This window comes from Mustela lutreola, chromosome 14 (assembly GCF_030435805.1).
Source record: "Mustela lutreola isolate mMusLut2 chromosome 14, mMusLut2.pri, whole genome shotgun sequence".
In the NCBI taxonomy this organism is placed as follows: domain Eukaryota; kingdom Metazoa; phylum Chordata; class Mammalia; order Carnivora; family Mustelidae; genus Mustela; species Mustela lutreola.
In genome coordinates this window covers 13,936,033-13,956,251 of record NC_081303.1, presented here as the reverse complement: position 1 = coordinate 13,956,251, position 20,219 = coordinate 13,936,033, and the positions used below count along the sequence as shown (strand labels likewise).

The 20,219-nt window shown below is 38.5% G+C and overlaps 1 protein-coding gene across 6 annotated transcripts in view; it reads right to left on the bottom strand.

Moving 5' to 3' along the window:
• Window positions 1-20,219, bottom strand: part of RPS6KC1 (ribosomal protein S6 kinase C1) — a 187,052-nt gene that overhangs the window by 14,575 nt on the left and 152,258 nt on the right. For 5 of the 6 annotated variants that reach the window (XM_059144988.1, XM_059144987.1, XM_059144991.1 and 2 more), the window contains 2 exons: window positions 15,586-17,178; window positions 15,225-15,314 (listed from right to left, as the gene is read on the bottom strand). In XM_059144988.1, coding sequence (XP_059000971.1) covers window positions 15,225-15,314; window positions 15,586-17,178 — 1,683 coding nt within the window. The remainder of the gene's footprint in view (window positions 1-15,224; window positions 15,315-15,585; window positions 17,179-20,219) is intronic. The other variant, XM_059144990.1, reaches the window with a different exon arrangement.

Sequence of the window (20,219 nt, the reverse complement as noted above, 5' to 3'; positions counted from 1 at the left end):
AACATTTGACCCATCAACCCAAAGAAAATTGTGAAAAGTTATTAGATGGTTTTATAGGGTCTAAAAACATGCTCTGAGGAGCTCTAGACTAGAGCCATACTCAGAGTTTCCTATTAGATTTGAGCAGAGGGCTGCTGAGAGAAGGCTATGTAATACAATCAGTGGCCAACATAATCTATAAAGGCATCGTTTTACTCAGCAAAAGATCCAAGGTGTCATTGCGGGTGCAGCCCAGCCCATCCAAGGCTACATGTTATGCCCATTCTCCAGTATTCACTGCTGGGAACCAGCACGGGGTGACGTTTATCACTGTGGCCCTGGGGTGGGGTGGGGAGGGGGGTGATGGCTGGGTGGTCCTTAAAGCTACCAGATAAGCACAGTCCATCTTCCTGGGCATCAAAGATTTTCATACTTGTGAGAGGGAGTGGGACAGTGTTTTGCTAGCAAAGGAAACTCAGATCTATTATGGGCCAGAATACACAATTTGCCTAGATTTACAAGATAAAAAGAATTCTGAGAAACTTCAGGATGACATTTCACTTGTCCCCTAGGGTACCCATTTCGTATCACCTCGACACCCCTACACCTCTACTTGGGTAGAAAAGTCTGAGGCACTTCATGAGATAGACAACGTGTACTCCGTCACTGGTTTCTGTGAAATGGCTCAACAAAAGAGTCCAAGGAACAGGTTCATTGGTTCTATGCTGTTCTAAAAGCCCTCACAGTCTTCTGCCAGAGTCCTTAACAGGTAGATAATGACCAACATACTGCTTCGAATGTGGCTGGGCCCCAGTGTGAGGGAGGCAACCCAGGCAGTATCAAGAGGACCAAGTAGGCCCTATAGCCAATGGTGTCTCCCTTCGCCCGCGGCTTGCTCTCTGCTCCAGGAAGCACCGACCAGCATCCAACATCACTGTGGGTTTTTCTCTAGCACTTCGGACTTCAGTCTACTTCTGGTGCTCCTCATTTCTTTTTCCATCTTTCCTTGATCTTCCCCTCATCTTTTTTTCCAGCGACAGCCAGCTTCTTTTCCTCTCCCCTGACTTTCTCTTTCTTCCCTCTTCTTAGATGTCACTTGCTTACACTTTCTGATGGTACTCAGGCCGAAAGGGACTGTTGATCCTAATCTAAGAAAAACTGCTTCTGAAAGTACGAAGGTGCCTAGGCTGAATGCCATCTTTATTCTGATTGGGCTGGTAAAGGAGGAGAACACCTCTGAAAAGGTGATTTTTATTTTTTTTATTTTTTTTTTTTTACAAAAATCTGGGAAAAAGACACTAAACAAGTTTTGGAGCCATCCTCTTAGAATGCAGCTTAAAGCTTTTGAAAATGACTTTATATTAAGCAGGGATTCCTTAATTAATGTGAAACTAACATCATGACCAACTGACCAACTTGATTTTCACAGATGACTCAAAAATACAACAAAGAGTTTATATTTAGGTAAGACAGAAAGAGGGACTTCTTAATGGCTAGGAGATTTAAATGTTACAACTCGGGGCGCCTGGGTGGCTCAGTGGGTTGAGCCACTGCCTTCGGCTCAGGTCATGATCAGGGTCCTGGGATCGAGCCCCGCATCGGGCTCCTTACTCGGCGGGGAGCCTGCTTCTCTCTCTGCCTCTGCCTGCCTTTCTGCCTGCTTATGATCTCTGTCTCTCTCTCTGTCAAATAAATAAATAAAACCTTTAAAAAAAAAATTTTAATGTTACAAATGGAGGGCGCCTGGGTGGCTCAGTGGGTTAAGTTGCTGCCTTCGGCTCAGGTCATGATCTCAGGGTCCTGGGATCGAGTCCCGCATCGGGCTCTCTGCTCAGCAGGGAGCCTGCTTCCATCTCTCTCTCTCTCTCTCTCTGCCTGCCTCTCCATCTACTTGTGATCTCTCTCTATCAAATAAATAAGTAAAATCTTTAAAAAAAAAATGTTACAACTGGAGTAAGTACTTGTGGAATTTCTTCTTTAGGATTTTTAAACAGAATTTCCTTTTTCTTTTAATAACCAGAATGAAGGATTTGGACTGTCTCTTTAAACTGTTTAAGGACTAATCATTCTTATATTAAAAAGTAATAATATGGGGCTCCTGAGTTGCTCAACTGATTATGCGTCTGACTCAGTCTCGGCTCAGGTCTTGATCACAACCAAGCCCCACATTGGGCTCTGCACTAGGGTTGGAGCTTACTTAAAAAACAGATAGACTCTGAACTGCCAACAAGAAGTGTGAGGCTGTATGACTGCCAAAACAACTGTTTAAAACTGCTTTACTTGCAAAACCTATACAAAAATTTGACGCATAAACCAAGAGTACTGATTTATACATAAAGCAACAAGACAACTACCACACGTATATGTATCTAATGTCAAAAGCAGAGAATATGAAGAAATACCAAATAAATCTGTGAGACTATTTTAAAAGTGTAACACAGTAAAGCTAAGAAATCCCATTAAACTCCTATCTTGAATTTTTTAAATCTGAAAAAAAAGAAAAATATTTCAAAGGATAAATTTACCACTGTTTTGGCGATTTTCATATTTTTTCTACAAAAACCACTGTGTATAGCTTCTACATGCCCTTCCCTCGCTGCTCTACTCTGTATTTGCATTGCCAGGTGGCAAAATATTATCTCTATTCTCCACAAATGCAGCAATACTTCCTATTGTATAGGCATTAAACAAAGCGATGGAGGGGAAAAATGAACTATTCCCTAAGAAAAAAAACAAATTCTCAAGGCTATTCCCACAAAACGCAAAAAGAGATGGTGTTATCAAAGAATCCTGGATTTTTGTCTTTGAATCAAAGAAACATATGGACAGGGCTCTGGACACGCTACCATTTGACCCTGGCTGAGTACGTCATACTAAGCTTACTCTGAAAATGAGGGAAGCCAGATCTCTACCATTCTTTCTACCTGTAGTTTTACGATCCTGAAAGTGTTTTCAAAAGCACTCGTGAGCCTTTCTCAAAACAACTTCTCCCTCCATTACCTACCATCCCCAAAGAACAGGACTATGCTAAAATGATTAACGTTCCTCAAACTTCCTTTTTCTCCTTTCTATCCACAGCACTACTCCATTTCCCTAACAGAGCTGGTGATAAACAAAATGAATCAGTGTCACTCTAATCATTATCATCTTTTAATGTAATGGAGACACAGAACTGGCCCCAGATAAGATTTCAATCCATCCAAAATTTTTTAATGACATCAAATATGTGAGAACAGTTTAGTAAAATTCTCGAATTCACATTTTAGCACTATCAATTCTAACATTCTTAACACCATATAGGACCTTACTGATTCATACTAATGATTCAAACCATCATATTTCACAAGTGAATAAACATGTTTCAATAAAACAATAAAGATATCACAACATAAAATGTGCTTTGCCTACCTTTGTTTTACTCATGTTTAACACCTCATAGAACACTCTTCAACAAGCCAAGATATTTTTCAGAAAAATAATGCTGCCTTGGTAACCCATACTGTCAAAGGGTTTGCAAAAACATAGAATAAGAGAGTTTTACAGTCCTTATGATAATCAATTTACTAAGTCTCCCTCTTATAGTCAAAAATAATAATGCTAACCTGACCCCAAAACTGTAGCTATAATAATCATCACTCCTGAAAATACAGGAGCAAAAAAGCAGAAAGCTTGGACTTAAGAAATCATAAAACGTCCAACACCTACATGAAAAGTGAAGGAACAGAAGTATACACTCTCTTTTAGGACCATGGAGAGACCATGCGGTCCCCAGTATTACCGAAATCACGACATATACTTAAGAACAGGCACACGGCCCCTTGGGACTAATTATGCAGTTTAAACCATGGGTTTGCCAGAGACATGACTCAAAACTAACCAAATATAACAATACTGCACTGGAAACTACAGAACTGAAAAAGCTAGAAAATGCTTGTTAAACTCGAGTTTTACATAAAGACTAACCTTTCCACAAAGCTTGACAAAGACGAATGATCTTACATTTTAGGCAATTTGGTACCCTCAACATCCCAAATTCAGAATTTACTTTTCTTTAAGAGTTTGTCACTACTGTATTGCTTGATAAATAAGGGAATCTGAAAGTCTACGTTTAGTTCTTTGATGGATGGATTCGATAAGACACGGTTTTAGACTGATGACACCGCTTGACTCTGTTCCCTGGTTTTTCACCAAGGGAGACGCACACAGGGTCCATCTCATCCTTCCCCCTAACCCTTCCTAACCGCACAGCTGCCCAAGCCCATTGCAAAAATCTCCAGACAATTCCATAACTCTCTCTGGCAGTATGCTTTGTTGCTGCTATCTTCCTCATAGGATATGATAGGAAATAAAGTAAGTTCAGAATTTTCTTAGAAGAGAATTTCAAATATAGAGAAACTCTATTTTCATTTAGAACAAGTTTTTAAATATTTCTCCCAAACTGTTTTAATACCTTTTTAATAAATAGAATCTTAGAAGCCTCATTTCTTTTCATTCTCAAAGTTCTAGTAACTGTGGAACTATTAAGAGAGCATATAAAACTCAATGAAATGGCAACAATTGTTGCAAATAAAGGATTTATGTAATAGTCAAATTAAACCAACATTTAGATGGTAGAAGAATTTGTCACAGAAATGATACAGCACTTTATCCAAATATTGAAATGATGGAACAATTCTAAAGGCACAGATCTATGCAATAAATTAAAATGATAATCTGTAGTAAGTATACTTTGGGAGAGAAGAGGAGATACAGTTTTCTAATGCCACAGAGTTTTTAAAAAATTGATTTTAGGTATCTGACTTTAAGGATTGCAATTCTTGCTTCTGGGAAAAAAGCATAAGTAACACAAATACATTAGCTTTTAGAAAAAAAGAGAGATCTTTGCTGAATAAAACAATATAAGAATTAAGCCACCATGGCCTTAGTTAGATAGGAATAGAAAAAAGAAAAAAAAATGGAAAAAAAATCTGGTCTATCATTAGTGACATACTTGGACCAAGGAAAAGAACATGTTTCTTCTGCAATGAGCATTCCATGTCAGCTAGAGCATGCAAACATTAGTACTGTGTTCCTCCAGACAGTCTTTCCCTGCAGCATCTGTTGCTAATTGAAAGGGACTAGAATTACAAAATTCTAGTCAATTTCTCTCACCAGTTCTTGCTGTGTATAAAGATTTTCTATGCAGGGGCTGAGCATTAGTCTTCCACTACAGCTGATGACTAAAGAACAAAGAGAAAGAAACACAGAAGAAAGAATTTTTTTTTTAATCCAACAATATATGGAACTAAATATTGAGTAGAGAAACAGCTAAGCACATCTTTTATTGGTGTGGTAAATTACTATTCTATAAATGCAACTATTCACCAATAAAGGTCTATTGACATTCTAGGTAACCAATTGTATATGTCTTCTGTTTGGGTTGTCTCTCGCTCTTTTATTTTTTTTACGTAAGTTTTCAAAATCAACTGTCAATCCTATACCAATTATGTCTTTTATTTCTAGCTCCTAGGCACAGGAGGCACTTAATAAGTGTTTGTTGAATAAATATATCCATCTTGTGTTCTGTAGCACAGTTCATTCCAGGATTCAGAGCATCTACAAAAGCCTCATTGCATTCATCTTCCTTAAGTCCCATCAAACATAGAGATCTATGTCAAGTCCTTTCACACTTTTATATGTGTTAGGCTAGAAAGTTCCAAACATGATCTAAAGCACACCCTGGCTGCTGGATGAAACGCAGACTGAAGTCAGGTGAGAAGGGAGGTCAGTCAGTTGATGAGGGCGGTAGTCCAGCCAAGTGATGCTGCTGGCTTAAAGATCGGGGTGCGGTGGGCGCCTTCCAGGGCTCCCCTCTGCAGAGTGCAGTGACTGCCTCGGTTTGTTCTGAGGGGACAGCGTGTTGCAAAGGAAAAAGCTGACAAGCCCCAGGAGCAGGAAGAAGACAGGACAGGGAGGTGACTTGGGGTTTGCCGTGCCCCTGTTCAATGTGGCAGTCCAGGCACCCAGTCCCGTGAAAGGTGTTACCAGTGCGTAAACTGCCTATGATACCGGGCTCCTAGTTTGGTGAGATAATCAATATGTTAGTATTCTCTTAATGTCCCCCCAAAAAACCTTACTTAAGTAAACTGGAGGACAACTATACCTCTTAGTTTCCCAAGGGAATTATTTTAGATGTAGAGACAATTTTTTGAAAAGTTTCCCCAAAATGTCGCAACTAAAAGCAAAACTAAAAGTCATATCAACTAGGAGAATAAAATTTCACTTTAAGTCCAGGGATGATCTGTTTCTCTAATACCTATTAACTAAATAATCAAAGCTGAGACATTTAAAGTTTCAAAGTCTGAAGGTACACAAGTGTTCAAGAGAACGTGTATTTTAAATGAAATCATTTGGACAGAAGAAATGTACTTGCCCAAGGTCTCACATCTCTTAGGCAGATCTTAATTCTCAGAGTGATAAACTAACTAGAGCCTGGAATTAGCACTTTGCTCCCCTCTCTCCGTATTTGATCCTACTTTAGAAAATGCTGGCTGCCTACTCCTCCATTCCCCATTCCATAAAATCCTCCAATTCTGTACTCTTGATTATTCAAACGCCTTATTTGTTGAGTAGCGTGCATGAACTACTTAAAAATTATCAGTATCACATTCCTCTCATCCATTAGAGTATTATCCAGAGAGGGCCGATGACAGAGGCTAGCACTTTCCAGAGAGAAGCATGCAGCAGCCAGAGCTCCACACTTCACTGCACCACAGGGCGATGGGAGAAGTGTGCACCTCTACCTTTCACACACTTGTTTTCTTGGTTCAACCCAGGCTCTAGCCTTGCTGCCTGCCACCACCTTATTAATCCAGTGGTTTTTCAAGCACTTTAATTACCTGAAACCCTGGGCCAGCTGTACTGTGGGGACTTGGACATAAGGACACACTGCACTCAGAGAATTCAAGTTGGGCTTGACCAAATACTTAAATCTGCTTTTTTCTCCCTACCTAGCTTGGAGTTTCTCATTGCGGGGATGACCTGGCAACCATGTTCTGAGCTTTCCTGCACTTATCTGCATAAGTTGCACCAAACTCCTTGATTTAACTTGATTCAGCATTCCAGAACCAAGAATTACCTGTTCAAGGGAGTTTATAGGTATCATTACTATATTTCTTGTGATTTAAAATAAGAAATGGATAACTACCAGATGACTTCTGGTTGACTGATTACAATTATAATTCTGAGCTCTATACAATCTTGCTTACTCTCCCACCCTGCATTTCTAGTAGGAAAAAAAAAAAAACAACCAACAGCATGCTCCATTTTCCATTGATCATATCACAACAACTCCATTCTGAATAGCCATCGGGTGTCACACTGTTACCCAACCAAAGCCATTAAAGTTGATTGATGAGAAAAAGGCTAACTGAAAATTGTGAAAATGACAGACGCAGCTCCCCCCCCAACCCGCCCTGCACCGCTGTCGCCGTGTTAGGCAGCCCGAGCTCCATGCACTGCTATTAAAGGAGCTTAAGGAATCCCATTTGCTTTGTCATCAATTTTTTAAAACCTTAGCATTTTTAAACATTTATTTGAAGGAAGCATTTGTGAATAATTGCTCGGAAGGAGTAAGCCCTGGCTACTTCATGGAGATGCAAACTGACAAAATTTTGTGCTCACTTCGGCAGCACATACACAAACTGACAAAATTTTATATACTATGGAAACGGATGCTTTGGTCAAAGTAGCTAGCCAGTAGCTCTGGTACGTAATATTTAAGACTATTATCTCTTCTGCATTAAAGATCAGAGGTAAAAGGCAGCCATTTTCCTTTTTACAATAATATGGTAGTGAGGCTAAGTAACCAAATAGTTGCCAAAAATCAACTTAGACCTGAACATCAAGAAGCATTACAATGCAGCTACTACTTAAAACTGCAAGTATCTTGTCTCGTGTTCCTCTTCTAAAAAAAAGAATCTGTCCCAGATCAGAAAGAAAATCATTTTGAGTAAATAAGAGGTTAAAACTAATATCCTCTTAATAATCTAAAGTTTGAGGTAACCCCCCACCCCCGGTATAACGGGTAGTCTTATGAAACATACAGAGATCTTGTACTTCACCTCTTCCGTATGAAAACATTACTAATGACTCTTAAAAATTCTCTAGTTCTAATAGCCGAAGAGTTTCTTCTCCTGAGAAGAGCTAATATGTTATCCTCTAAGGTGCCAAATCACAAGGATGGGACACTTTGCTATTATTCTGCCTCATTCCCATCAGTGGAGACAAATCATATTTTGTCCTGATGAGAAGTATGATTTCAGAAAGGGTCTATTTCAACATGGAGTGACCTTAACGCAGAGGTGAAGGTGACTGGCCCATCACTGGGGGGATTTGTGAGAGATCCAAAATACACCTTACCTAGGGAGGGATCCCAAGGTTCCAGACTTTTCAAAACAGTATAAAGCAACTCTTTAATCTTTCTGTCAGGACGGGCTTCCCTGGACTAGGTAAGATTTGGGTTGACTGCAAGCTCTTTTGCTTGTCTTAATATGACTCTATACTCATGGCACAAGCTTCATCAAAAGACAGGGGTAAAGTACATCAGGGAATATTCATCAGTGTAAAATTTTCACTGTTCTATGGCAAACTGGAAAAGTTACTGGTTCCCCCAAAGAAGACAGAGATTTGATCTTTATGACAATAAAAACTAAAGGCAAAGGACTAAAAGTACTTGATAATTGTTCAAGGAAAACATTAGAGCATCCACTATGTACAAGAGAGTTACTGGTGAAGTTTTGCTTAAGAGTAAATCAAACAAAAGAGTTACTGTTTAAAAGATAATGTTTAAATATTAACCACAAATACTGTACTCTTTAAAAATTATTTCTATAGCTCCCTCTTGCTTTTTTCTTCTTTCTCCTTTGGGGGAAAAATTAAAGCCTCCCCAGAGATATATCCGTATTTCCTGGCTATATCATTATTATTTCAAAATGTACATCTAAGAACTACAGGGGTGGAGGGGAGATACGGGCTGACCGGAGGTGGGACAGCTTAAAAAAAAAAAAGACAAAATGTACATCTAGGGTGCCTGGGTGGCTCAGTCGTTAAGTGTCTGCCTTTGGCTCAGGTCATGATCCCAGAGTCCTGGGACCGAGGCCCATATCAGGCTCCCTTCTAGGTAGGAAGCCTGCTTATCCCTCTCCCATCACCCCCTGCCTGTGTTCCCTCTGTCTCTGTCTCTGTCTCTCTCTCTCTCTCTCAAATAAATAAATAAATAAACCTTTAAAGAAATTTTTTAAAAAAATATATACATCTATATTCATATGGTTTCCCTCTTAACTTCGCATTCCCTCATGTTTGGTGAAGTTACCTAAGATCCCCAAATTCTCATATACAAAATGATTCTTCTTTAAACAATTTTGTTTTTTGAGAATCTTGACAATCAAATTTCACCCTACTCAAAAGGTGTCTTGGCTTTTCTCTTCCGAATGAAAATACTATCCATAAATCCTTCATTTTCACATCATATATATTATGTAAATACTCTATAAATGAGTAAAAATATATACTTGGAGGGGCGCCTGGGTGGCTTAGTTGGTTAAGCATCTGCCTTGGGCTTGGGTCATGATCCCAGGGTCCTGAGATCGGGCCCCGAATCAGGCTCTCTGCTCAGCAAGGAGACTGCTTCTCCCTCTCCCTCTGCCTGCCTCTCTGCCTACTTGTGCTCTCCTTCTCTCTCTCAAATAAGTTAATGTGTGTGTGTGTGTGTGTGTGTGTGTGTGTACATACACATACACTTTGAAAGTCCTCAAGTGAGGGACACCTGAGTGGCTCAGTTGGTTAAGCCGTTGCCTTCGGCTCAGGTCATGATCCTGGGGTCCTGGAATGGAGTCCCGCATCAGGTTCCTTGCTCAGCAGGGAGCCTGCTTCCTCCTCTCTCTCTGCCTGCCTCTCTGCCTGCTTGTGTGTACTCTCTCTCCCTGACAATAAATAAAAAATCTTAAAAAAAGAAAAGAAAAGAAAAGAAAATCCTCAAGTGAAATAATGATTTTCACCCTACTAAACAGCAGACAAGAAATCAGTATTTATCCTTGGCAGGGGGTGGGGGGGATTCTTGCCTTAATAAAATGAATTTGAATTTGGACTACATTTTGTGTAAGAAGGGTATTAGGTGATTTGATATCTGTTGTGATCTTTTTTTATACTCAACAAATCTGTTTTACTAGTGGTAAATTAAGGTTTAGAAAGCCTTTTTTTTTTTTTTTTTAAGGTTTAGAAAGTCTTAACATGCTCAAGGCCAACCTATGAGTTAATGGTTATGGAAAAAAATTTAAGGTTGGTAATTTTTTTTTTTTTAAGACTTTATTTATTTGACACAGAGAGAGAGAAAGAGAGACAGTGAGAGAGGGAACACACGCAGGGGCGGGGTGGGAGAGGGAGAAGCTGGCCTCCCGCTGAGCTGGGAGCCCAATGCAGGGCTCCATCCCAGGACCCTGGGACCATGACCCGAGCCAAAGGCAGACGGCTAATGACTGAGCCACCCAGGTGCCCCGAAGGTTGTTAATTCTTAATTCCACTTTATGATTCTAAATCTTAAACTTATGACATCCTCATGGTATTTTAAATCATCCATGGGCTGAGTCCTAGATCTATATATCAAATACAAAACTATCACGTGGAGCCCCATGTTTAAAAAGGCAACAAATAACATGTAAGATACATTTATGAAAAAGGGCAGAAGAGACTACCCTCAAAAAATATATTCATGGACTATTTGATAAAGTCCGGCTAGAAGAGCAAAGGGTGGTAGTAAATAAATGTTATGCTCTAAAACTGAATTTTGCCGATAGTTTTCAGCATGATTTTTCTATGTTTCACTTTTCACTGTCAGCTGTGAGCTGTTTCCAAGTGTGAAATCGCCTAAGAGAGGAAGCAAAGCTGTCATTTGACATCTGGGAGCGTGGAGATCGGACTGCAGTAAAAAGCAGTTTGGACTTCTTCAATTACACACACATTCACCTATAAATTCTAAAGTCTGAAAAGTATTCAATGAGAAATATCAATGTAAATTTCAAGCATTTATAAAGGCTCATCATGGAGTGGAAAATAAAGGTGAAGGACACCCAGGGAGAGGATACCGCATCAACCTGTGGAGACCAGAGTAAGAAACTGAAGTGATTATATTAGCATGATAATGAACATGTAAACAATCTTACTCACTTGCCTTAGATTGCTTATTAAACTTTCAAATATAGTCTTTTGTACTTTATATGCTATTACAGGTTCTAGCTGCTTTTTTATAATGAAGGGTCAAGACTGTTAAGGGGAAAAATACTGGTAAAAAAATACTTTCTTGACACTTTATTCTTCATTTACACTTAAAATGCTATAACAAAAATTTATTCTGTGTTATGATAAATGAATAGTTATGATGATAGCGCACATAAAATCCTGTGTGTGTGTGTGTGTGTGTGTGTGTGTGCGCGTGTGTGTGTACACAAATATAGAAATAAAATCAAAGGGGTGCCTGGGTGGCTCAGTGGGTTAAAGCCACTGCCTTCAGCTCAGGTTATGATCTCAGGGCCCTGAGATGGAGCCCCGCATCAGGCTCTCTGCTCGGTGGGAGGCGTGCTTCCCTTCCTCTCTCTCTGCCTGCCTCTCTGCTTACTTGTGATCTCTGTCTGTCAAATAAAATAAATAAAATCTTAAAAAAAAAAAAAAAAAAAAACAAAATCAGAGTAACTACAAAGAAGTCCTCTAGAGAAGAATAATCAATTTACTCTAGTTTTTATTCTGTAACGGCTCACCACCAAAAATAGGGCAACCTGTCCACAAGTCTCTTAATAAAGTATCTAAAAGTTTCCTAACGTGGAAACTAGACAGTATTATGTTTACATTGTCACGCTATACAACCTATTTCTACTTGGGAGTCTATTTCTTTGCTCTTTCTCTTCCTGAACTCTGTCCTGTGTTTCTCTGGTATGAAAGGAACCCATTTACCATGAATGATGTTTATTTAAAATAAAACCTTTCTAGAGAATCATCCTAGGTAATCTAAGGATACAAAGTGAACCTAAAAGGAATGGCTTCGACTTTGAAAACAGGGCTGGGTTTGATCAGTGAATTCGTATTCTCAAGACCCTCTTGATCGGCCTGCAGCTGCGGCCATTTATTTGCCTGCTTTTTCACAGATGTAGACAGAGAAAGCACCATGGGTTTTGTCTTTTTGTTACGGACTTGTTTTCTTTAACATAAAAAAGTGGCAACTTTTTAAAAAAGTTCTTCATGTTGTTGTAGAAACTGGTGAACATCAGATATCCTTGGTAGTACACACTGTTAAAATGACTATGACTTTTTAAAATCTGAGATCGCAAAGTTGGCAGAAACTATACTTCAATAACAGAAGGTGATCATTTGCATTTCAAAATTTATCTATCTTGCTTTTCCCCTCAATTAGACCAAAACATGTTGATTCACAGGTTTCTGTGTGTGTGTTGTTTCTTTTTTAAACTTATTTATAGAGCAGAATAATGGCCCCCCTGCTAGTTTGGCATGTGCTCAAGTTTCTGTCCATGTAAATCGAATCTGTTACTGGAAATTTTTCTCAAAATATAAAGGCACATCATCCACAAGATGAAAAGATACACTGCTGATATTATAAAGTACAGGGCAGGTGGATCATGTTTTTTGGACAAATACGAGATAAGGATTCCCAGGAGGGAGGAGGGGTCGGGGTAGAGGCTGCATGCTGTTTAAACAGAACTGGATCATTCTCATCCAATCTTATGACAACTTTACTTTCTAACCAAACATCAGCAGCTTAACATGCTTTAGAGTTACTTGGACAATAATACTAAGGTTAGAGTTGGAAAACGGAAAGGCAGAGGAAATGTGGGAGAGAATGACTGCAACCCTACAGTGTTTCTAAGGGCAGACCAGAAGATGACTAATACTCTCTGTCCCCATGTATTAATGGATTCGTGACTTTTAAGCACTGAAATATTAGCATATTAGCATTGCACCCACACTTTGAGAAGAGGAGGAAACCCTACTTAACAGTTTTTATCAGTGGCACCACTATTCACTCTTGAAATAAACAGTAATTTACAATTTTTTGTCCCAGTTCCTTTATATTATAAGCAAGGGGTTAGGAGAACACGGACTTAACTGTATTCTGTAACTCTCTGGGTTTATGATCATCTACATTACAACACTAGCTTTACTTTTCAGTGAAGGCCACTGCTGGTTTTGTTTCCCCCCACAACTGATAAAACAAATTAGTAGGCCCAAAGAATAGAAGAGACTTTCCACATTGTTCAGTGCATGCCATAATGCTAGAGCACTTCTGCAACTCACAAAGCTTGAAAGTACAATTCTTTCATGCAAATAATTAAAACAAAGCCCTTCTTCAGATGACAGCTTTTTTCAAATGTTAGTGAAGGGCAACCTGGAAGATGACAGTAAAATCCATTAATGGTAGACTGCCACCTGCTGGTAAACTATTAGAATTGTGATTTCCGGGGAAAGGCTTTAAAGGAAAATCTGGAAACTGATCTGGATTAAACTCAGCATTTCAGTACACAAAATTAAAAGTATGTATTAGTTGATGAATGCAGTATAGCTTTGTTCCACATATATTAAAATTCTCAGGATGTCAACATGCTATGAATATTAAAGTATAGGACTGTACGCTGAAGAAACAATCTGCTGGAATGCCAAAGGATGACCCGATAGTTTTCAATAAGAGAGTGAAAATAAAAATAGGAAATAAGGAGTCAGTTATAAATATTATACAATGTCTCACAAACATTTGGTTTTGATGTGACGTTTATACTGCACTTCACTTCTGGATTTAACAGGTTTCATGTCAAAGAACTCCCAGATTTAATTTTGATTCTAAAACCTCCAAATTCATTACAATTAACATATGTACTTGTGTACACTGGTACCTAAAATGTTATTTATCAAATTAGAAAAGGGGGTGAAGTATAAAAAAAAAGAACCAGATAACCATTATAAAGTGATTACACTATGAAATTATTTTTGTTATCCCATTAACTAAATCATACTAAGGCTTCAAAAGAAACAGCATAATATTATCTACTTGAGAGAAACAAAAATATAGTCATGCTCTATTGCCCCTAAGAAAAAAATAAAATCAAACACCCCTAACTTGAAGGAAGGAAGTAGAAAAGAAAAGATATAACAGTAAGAAAAAAATCCAAATCATTGTTTTCAGGGAATAGTTTTAGGCTATTTGCTTTTGCAGCTTGAAAAACTTTGCTATTTCCCAATACAGAAATAATTCTTAACAATGAAGGTTGTAACTAAAGACAATATAGCTCTTTCGATCCTAATTATAATCATTTCCCATTATGCAGGGAAGCAATATTAGCAATATTAGCTGGTTAGCTAGGAAGCATTAAATACTGTATTAATCAACAACTAAGCAGATCATGTCAACATAATCAGTTTGAACCTCCTTTGAAAGCTATTGGGGTGACAAGTGAAGCAACTTAGACCATCCAAAGAGGCTAAAAGGTAGGCAAAAGGTGAACAAACTTTGGGTTCAGATATAGCCCCATCTGCACTGACAGAGACACTAACTCAAATCCAATTCAGATGCTTAAATGACCTATCATTACCAGCAAAGGATCTAACACACCCCAGAAATAAATCTCTAATTTTTAAGAAACAAAGACAATACAGTAACCTACTGTGTCAAATATTTGGCTAAACTGGCTATTTTAAACCAAGAAGAACATGCTTCCTAAAATGTCTCAGATACAGAAAAGAACTCTAAAATCTGCTCTACAAACCCAGCTTGGCTTATCATTGAAGTCACAATATTGCATTTTTTTAATTCTACTTTTTTTTATTATCCATTTTACCCCCTTTGTCGGCTACCACTCTTATCTTAATAAAACCATGCAGTTAAAGAGGTTTGGGGTATTTAAACGTCCTTCTAAACACTAAGAAGTTAAGACATGTCTAAGACAGACTGCACTGTCAGTTCTAAAGTACAAACCTGTTTAACAACAACAACAATAACAACACACACACACACACACACACACACACACACACACCCCTCTATTGGAATATACAATGCTTTAATTTCCAAATTTTCTTTTTTGGAGGATTAAAGAGATACTCAAATCCAATACATATGTGAACTGTGAGTGAAAAACACAACTTCTGCAAAGAAAAGAGAGCTGCTGAACTACTTTTTCAAGTGAAACATTTTAGGAGATTGCTCTAACCTGGGGCACAGTACATTCTCTCTATGGCATCGCTGTCACAGGAATCTTCAACCTCACTCCACCTGCTAAAATACGTTAGCTGAATGTGTCCTAAAAACAAAACGACAGGAGAAATCAAAACATTTTTCTCTTCCATTTTCTGCAGAAGTGAACTGTAATTACTCCTTTTGTAGCTAAAAACAGTATCATTAAGAATAATGGCATCATTAAGTACTAGAAGCTATTACTGGGGGTGAATTTGCCGCACTGATAATGAAGCTCTAGACAGGAAATGAAGATACTAATTACAAGATAAAACGCCTACTCAGTTAATTGGAAGCAACAGCGAATAAAAAGAAATGCATTTGCAAAAGTTCCTGACCTCTATCATTCAATAAGATGTTGTTTGGGTTCAAATCGCGGCACACAATTCCCTCTCTATGTAAAGCATCAAGGGCTACCACCATTTCAGCTGCCCATCTTTGAATGCAGCCCTCGGGGATGTAAAACCTGGAGTTTAGTGCTAATTTTTTATCAAGGTCCTCAAAAATCTGATGTATTTCCTTGTCTCCTTCTAGGGCTAATCCACTCTCTCCCTTAGTCTCTGGATCTCTCTGAAATAAAGTCAGTTCCTCTTTAGCCAAATCCTCCGTTTGATCTGTAAACAGCAATACTTCTTCAGTTTTTAAAGTGTCTGTGTTTACATTATATTCATTAGCACCTGAGAGTGGGTTAGGAATATGGAATAAGCTTTCTTCTGTGTTGTCTGCAGTTACCGCCGACTCCACCACTCCAAGTCCTTGGAACTTAGAATCGGTGTGTAACAAAGACATGTCTCCTGAACTACTATGATCAGCAGCTGCTACAAATAACATCCCAAGATCCCCCTGGGCATTGTGTTTCTCGGCTAGACTCTGGGATGTAGGGCCAGAGGAATCACTCAATTCCTCCGTGCCTTCTTCTTCTCTTGCTTGGCGTTTTTCAGTACTAAGTCGAAGGCATAAAACATCGGGGGCTTCCAACAGTTTACTTTCAGTTATGCCTATGTCGGTCTGCAGACACTTAGTCGTTCCCACTGCTGCACCATCTCTGGTCGGCTCCAGTTCACCAGGGAGATTTACAAGAAGATCAGGCCTTCCCTCCTCAGTGCCAATGACATCATCGAAAGCAGCATCTTTAAAAGAAATGACTGGGACAGAGTCATCTGAGCCCCTGCTAATGGTGTCCTGAGCTAGAAATTCTACCTTGCTTTCACTACCACCGGAACTCCTGGAAGTGCTGTCTCCGTCTGGAAGAGTGAAAAATGGTTTCAGAGGCTCTGACTTTAGACTATACAGTTTTTCTCCAAAATCAAGGCCTAGCAGTTCACTAGTGCTATCCTTACTGTCTATCCTAAAGAATTCCATGGGGCTGTTTTTAGATCTACTAAGGGAATCTGACGTTCTTGGAGAACTAACTGCTTCTACATCATCATCTCCAGCAAAGAACTTCAGCTCACGAGCTATCTGCTGGGTGCTGGGGCTGTCACTGCCAGCGGCAAGGTGTGCCGGGAAGCTTTCAGTAACTTTGGTATCAACACCACTCCCTCCAATCTTCATGAAAGGCTCCTCATTCAATGACCCTGGTTCAATCTTTTCTTGCCCATATTCATTGCATAATGTCAAATAACTAGTAGTACATTCTTCTTCTGAACTTGAGCCAGAATCTGGCCATTTTGGAGAGCTATCCTGGCCTTCTTCATCTTGGTTACTATCATCTTGAGAGCTTAGAGTAAGACTAGTCTTCAACGGCAGAACTTTGAGCATGGTTCCACTGTCACTTCCTCTGGAGTCAAAGCTGCTGCTGTCCTGAGGACTAGAAGTTGGCTGTTGAAGGTGAACTTTGGTAAGTGTAGATTTTTTCACTTCCCCGATGTCAAAGCTTTCTTCAGGGCTTCTGTTTAGAAACTTACTGATATATGACCAGAGTTTGCCACCTGTGAACAAGTATAACCAAAAAAATTTTTAAGATCCCCAAAGTAATGGTTACCTATTGAAGCCCTCAGAAAAACAAAGAGCATTCCAATAATCAACCAAACGCAAGACAATGATACCCATTAATATCAAGTATGCTGTAAAACAAGCATTTTAATGAAATGCTTTCTTATTATTGCTGACTGCTGAGTATAGTTTTAAACATATCTCCTGATACCAATTATCTTTTAAATGACAACCTGTCTTTCCCTTTGAAATTAGTTTAACAAATACTAATATGAAATCCCACAGTAGAACACTGCTTTAAATATGATTTAGCTGCTGAAACATCTGATTACGTTCTGAGCTGTTTATGTAATAATTTTTTGAAGCATGGCCCCTTGGCCAAGTGGAAATACATAAATAAGTCCTCTTAAAATTGTATAGACTATACGGGGTAAAAATCAACAATATTATTCCATAATATTCTATATTATGCCCAGTCCAAGATCAGAGGGGAGATACAGCATCAGGTATATAATTATGCCATTGTAAATGACATATTAATAACATTTTCCCCATCCCCCCCATATACATCATATATGTAGAAGACCAAGTAAAGCAATTGAGGAAAATTGATTGGGCAGCCATTAATGTGGCCAACTATTGTAATTCTGGTTCTGTATTCTGAGATATACAAGAAACCTATGGAAAAGTAAAATCGTAAAAATCAATTTCAGGGGCACCTGGGTGGCTCAGTGGGTTAAAGCCTCTGCTTTCAACTCAGGTCATGACTCAGGATCCTGGGATCAAGCCCCACATCAGGTTCTCTGCTCATCAGGGAGCCTGCTTCTCCCTCTCTCTCTGCCTGCCTCTCTGCCTACTTGTGATCTCTCTCTGTGTCAAATAAATAAATAAATAAAATCTTTTTAAAAATCAATTTCACAGAAATCAAATAAACATAAAGGAAGCCAATGCTTTACCAGGAATACTTATTAGTTATTTCCCCTTACTTTTCTTTTTGTGTTATGTTAACCATTAAAAACTCTACCTGTTTTGCTCATTAGAATCTTTGAACAAATAACTCTAAGTATCAAAAACCTACCAAAGCTTCACTGTATTATATTAGTTAAATTTGATCTAGAAATCTTATAAACGATAATTGCAGATGCATACTTTGTGACAATGTTAACTGTAGCTTCCAAAAATGGGAAATAATGTGTTAAAAATAAATCCCTCTATTAACATGGAGAAGGCAACTTTTTTCCCCCAGCACCTTTTTAATGTCCTTATTAAGCATCCTATACCAAGGGTAACAATCTTAAGAGAAATAATCTCTGACAGTCAATTATATGTATAAAAAGGTTAGTGGAAGCATCCAAAAAAATCCTTTTGTACTTGGCATTTCATTTCATTTAGAGGAACTCAGTAAATAGCCCCAGTACTGTGCCTACTATAAAGTAAATGTATAATAAAGGATAACTGTCATAAAATTAATCCTAAGATACTGAGACATCTCTCCCTGTGACCCAGTTAATAATCTTCTCCCATTTTGACAATAATTAGGAGTATTGGACATTATGGTGTTTAACTTTTCCCTCTTTTTCTTAGCTAACTTTCTGTCCTGACTAGATTATACTTAGTGTTTCCTATTTCCCCATATTCAAATAAAATTTAAGGTTCATATATATCTTTGAAACTCACAAAAGAAGCTATGCATTCATTCCATCATTTTCTTCATCATTTGACAACAATAGCCACATTCCTCTTATCACAAATATGTCTGTTGTGACACACTAACAATAAAGCCTGAACCCGGAGCTGGGATTCTTGTAAGCAGTCCAACTGAAACAATGTGTGTTGTTTTCCATTCTCCTAGATGGGGACGACTGTGAGGACAGGACCATCTTTTTCATCTTTCTGTATCTACGGCCTAAACAGTGTGCACGACGTGACGGGCACTCAGTCAGTGCTGCTTTAACTCAAATGATAACTCATCAGAATGAGATGTGCCAACACAAAGTAGATAGTCTTTGCAGTTGCAAAGTTCCAATAACAGCAAGAAACAGTACCCAGTAAAGTTCTAAGAGAAGTTGCATACATTCTTAGGCCAAGTTCACCTGGATGAACTGCTGAAATCTAAAATTCAATGTCCTTAAATTCTTTCTCCTCCTTCTCCCCCATCACTTCCTCTTTCTGACCTTCAAGCCAATCTTAGATTATTTTTCCTCCCTTGTTCTTTTGGGCAAGTTTCCAAGTCCTACAGCATGTGTCCATAATATTTTACACCGTCTTCCTCTTCTACTGATTCCTCTAGTCAATCTGCTTCTTGGAATAACTTTATAGCTGCAACTAGATCCCTGCTTTAATTCCTTTCTGTATCATTCTACCATACTAATTGCTGCCCACTAATCTTCCATTTTAGCACAGACTTGTATGATTTCTCCATTCAAGAACCCAAATTCCCTCCACCTACTAAATAATGTATGTACCAACTCTACAGAGGCACTGAACCCCTCAGTAATACAATGTGTCAAGCTATGATCCGGTCCTCCCCTTCAACTCACCAAATGATTCATCTGAACTGGATTCCTCCAAATATAACCAATGCTGGGCTTTTGCTCAAACTATACCTACCACTTAAAGAATTTTTTTTTCTTACTAGTTTCTCCAATATCTACTTGTGAAAATCCTAACCATTCTTGATGGTTCCTCAGGAATTTGGTTTCTTTTACCAATTTTCTGACATGCCCTCAGTGGATTTAGATTCTCTGAATCTTTTATATCACTCAGTCCCTCTTACAACATTTAAAATGTTCTGTTTCACGGTAATATTACTTTCATACTTCTATACTTTTACCATTTCCTATACCAGACTACAGGGTCTTATGTGCTTTGGTGAGTGCTGTGAAGTGTGTAAACCTGGTGATTCACAGACCTGTACCCCTGGGGATAAAAATATATGTTTATAAAAAATAAAAAATTATATTAAAAAAAAAAAAACTACAAGGAGAGGATTCTGCCTAGCATGTAAAATAATAGGTATTAAATAAATAGTTATTAA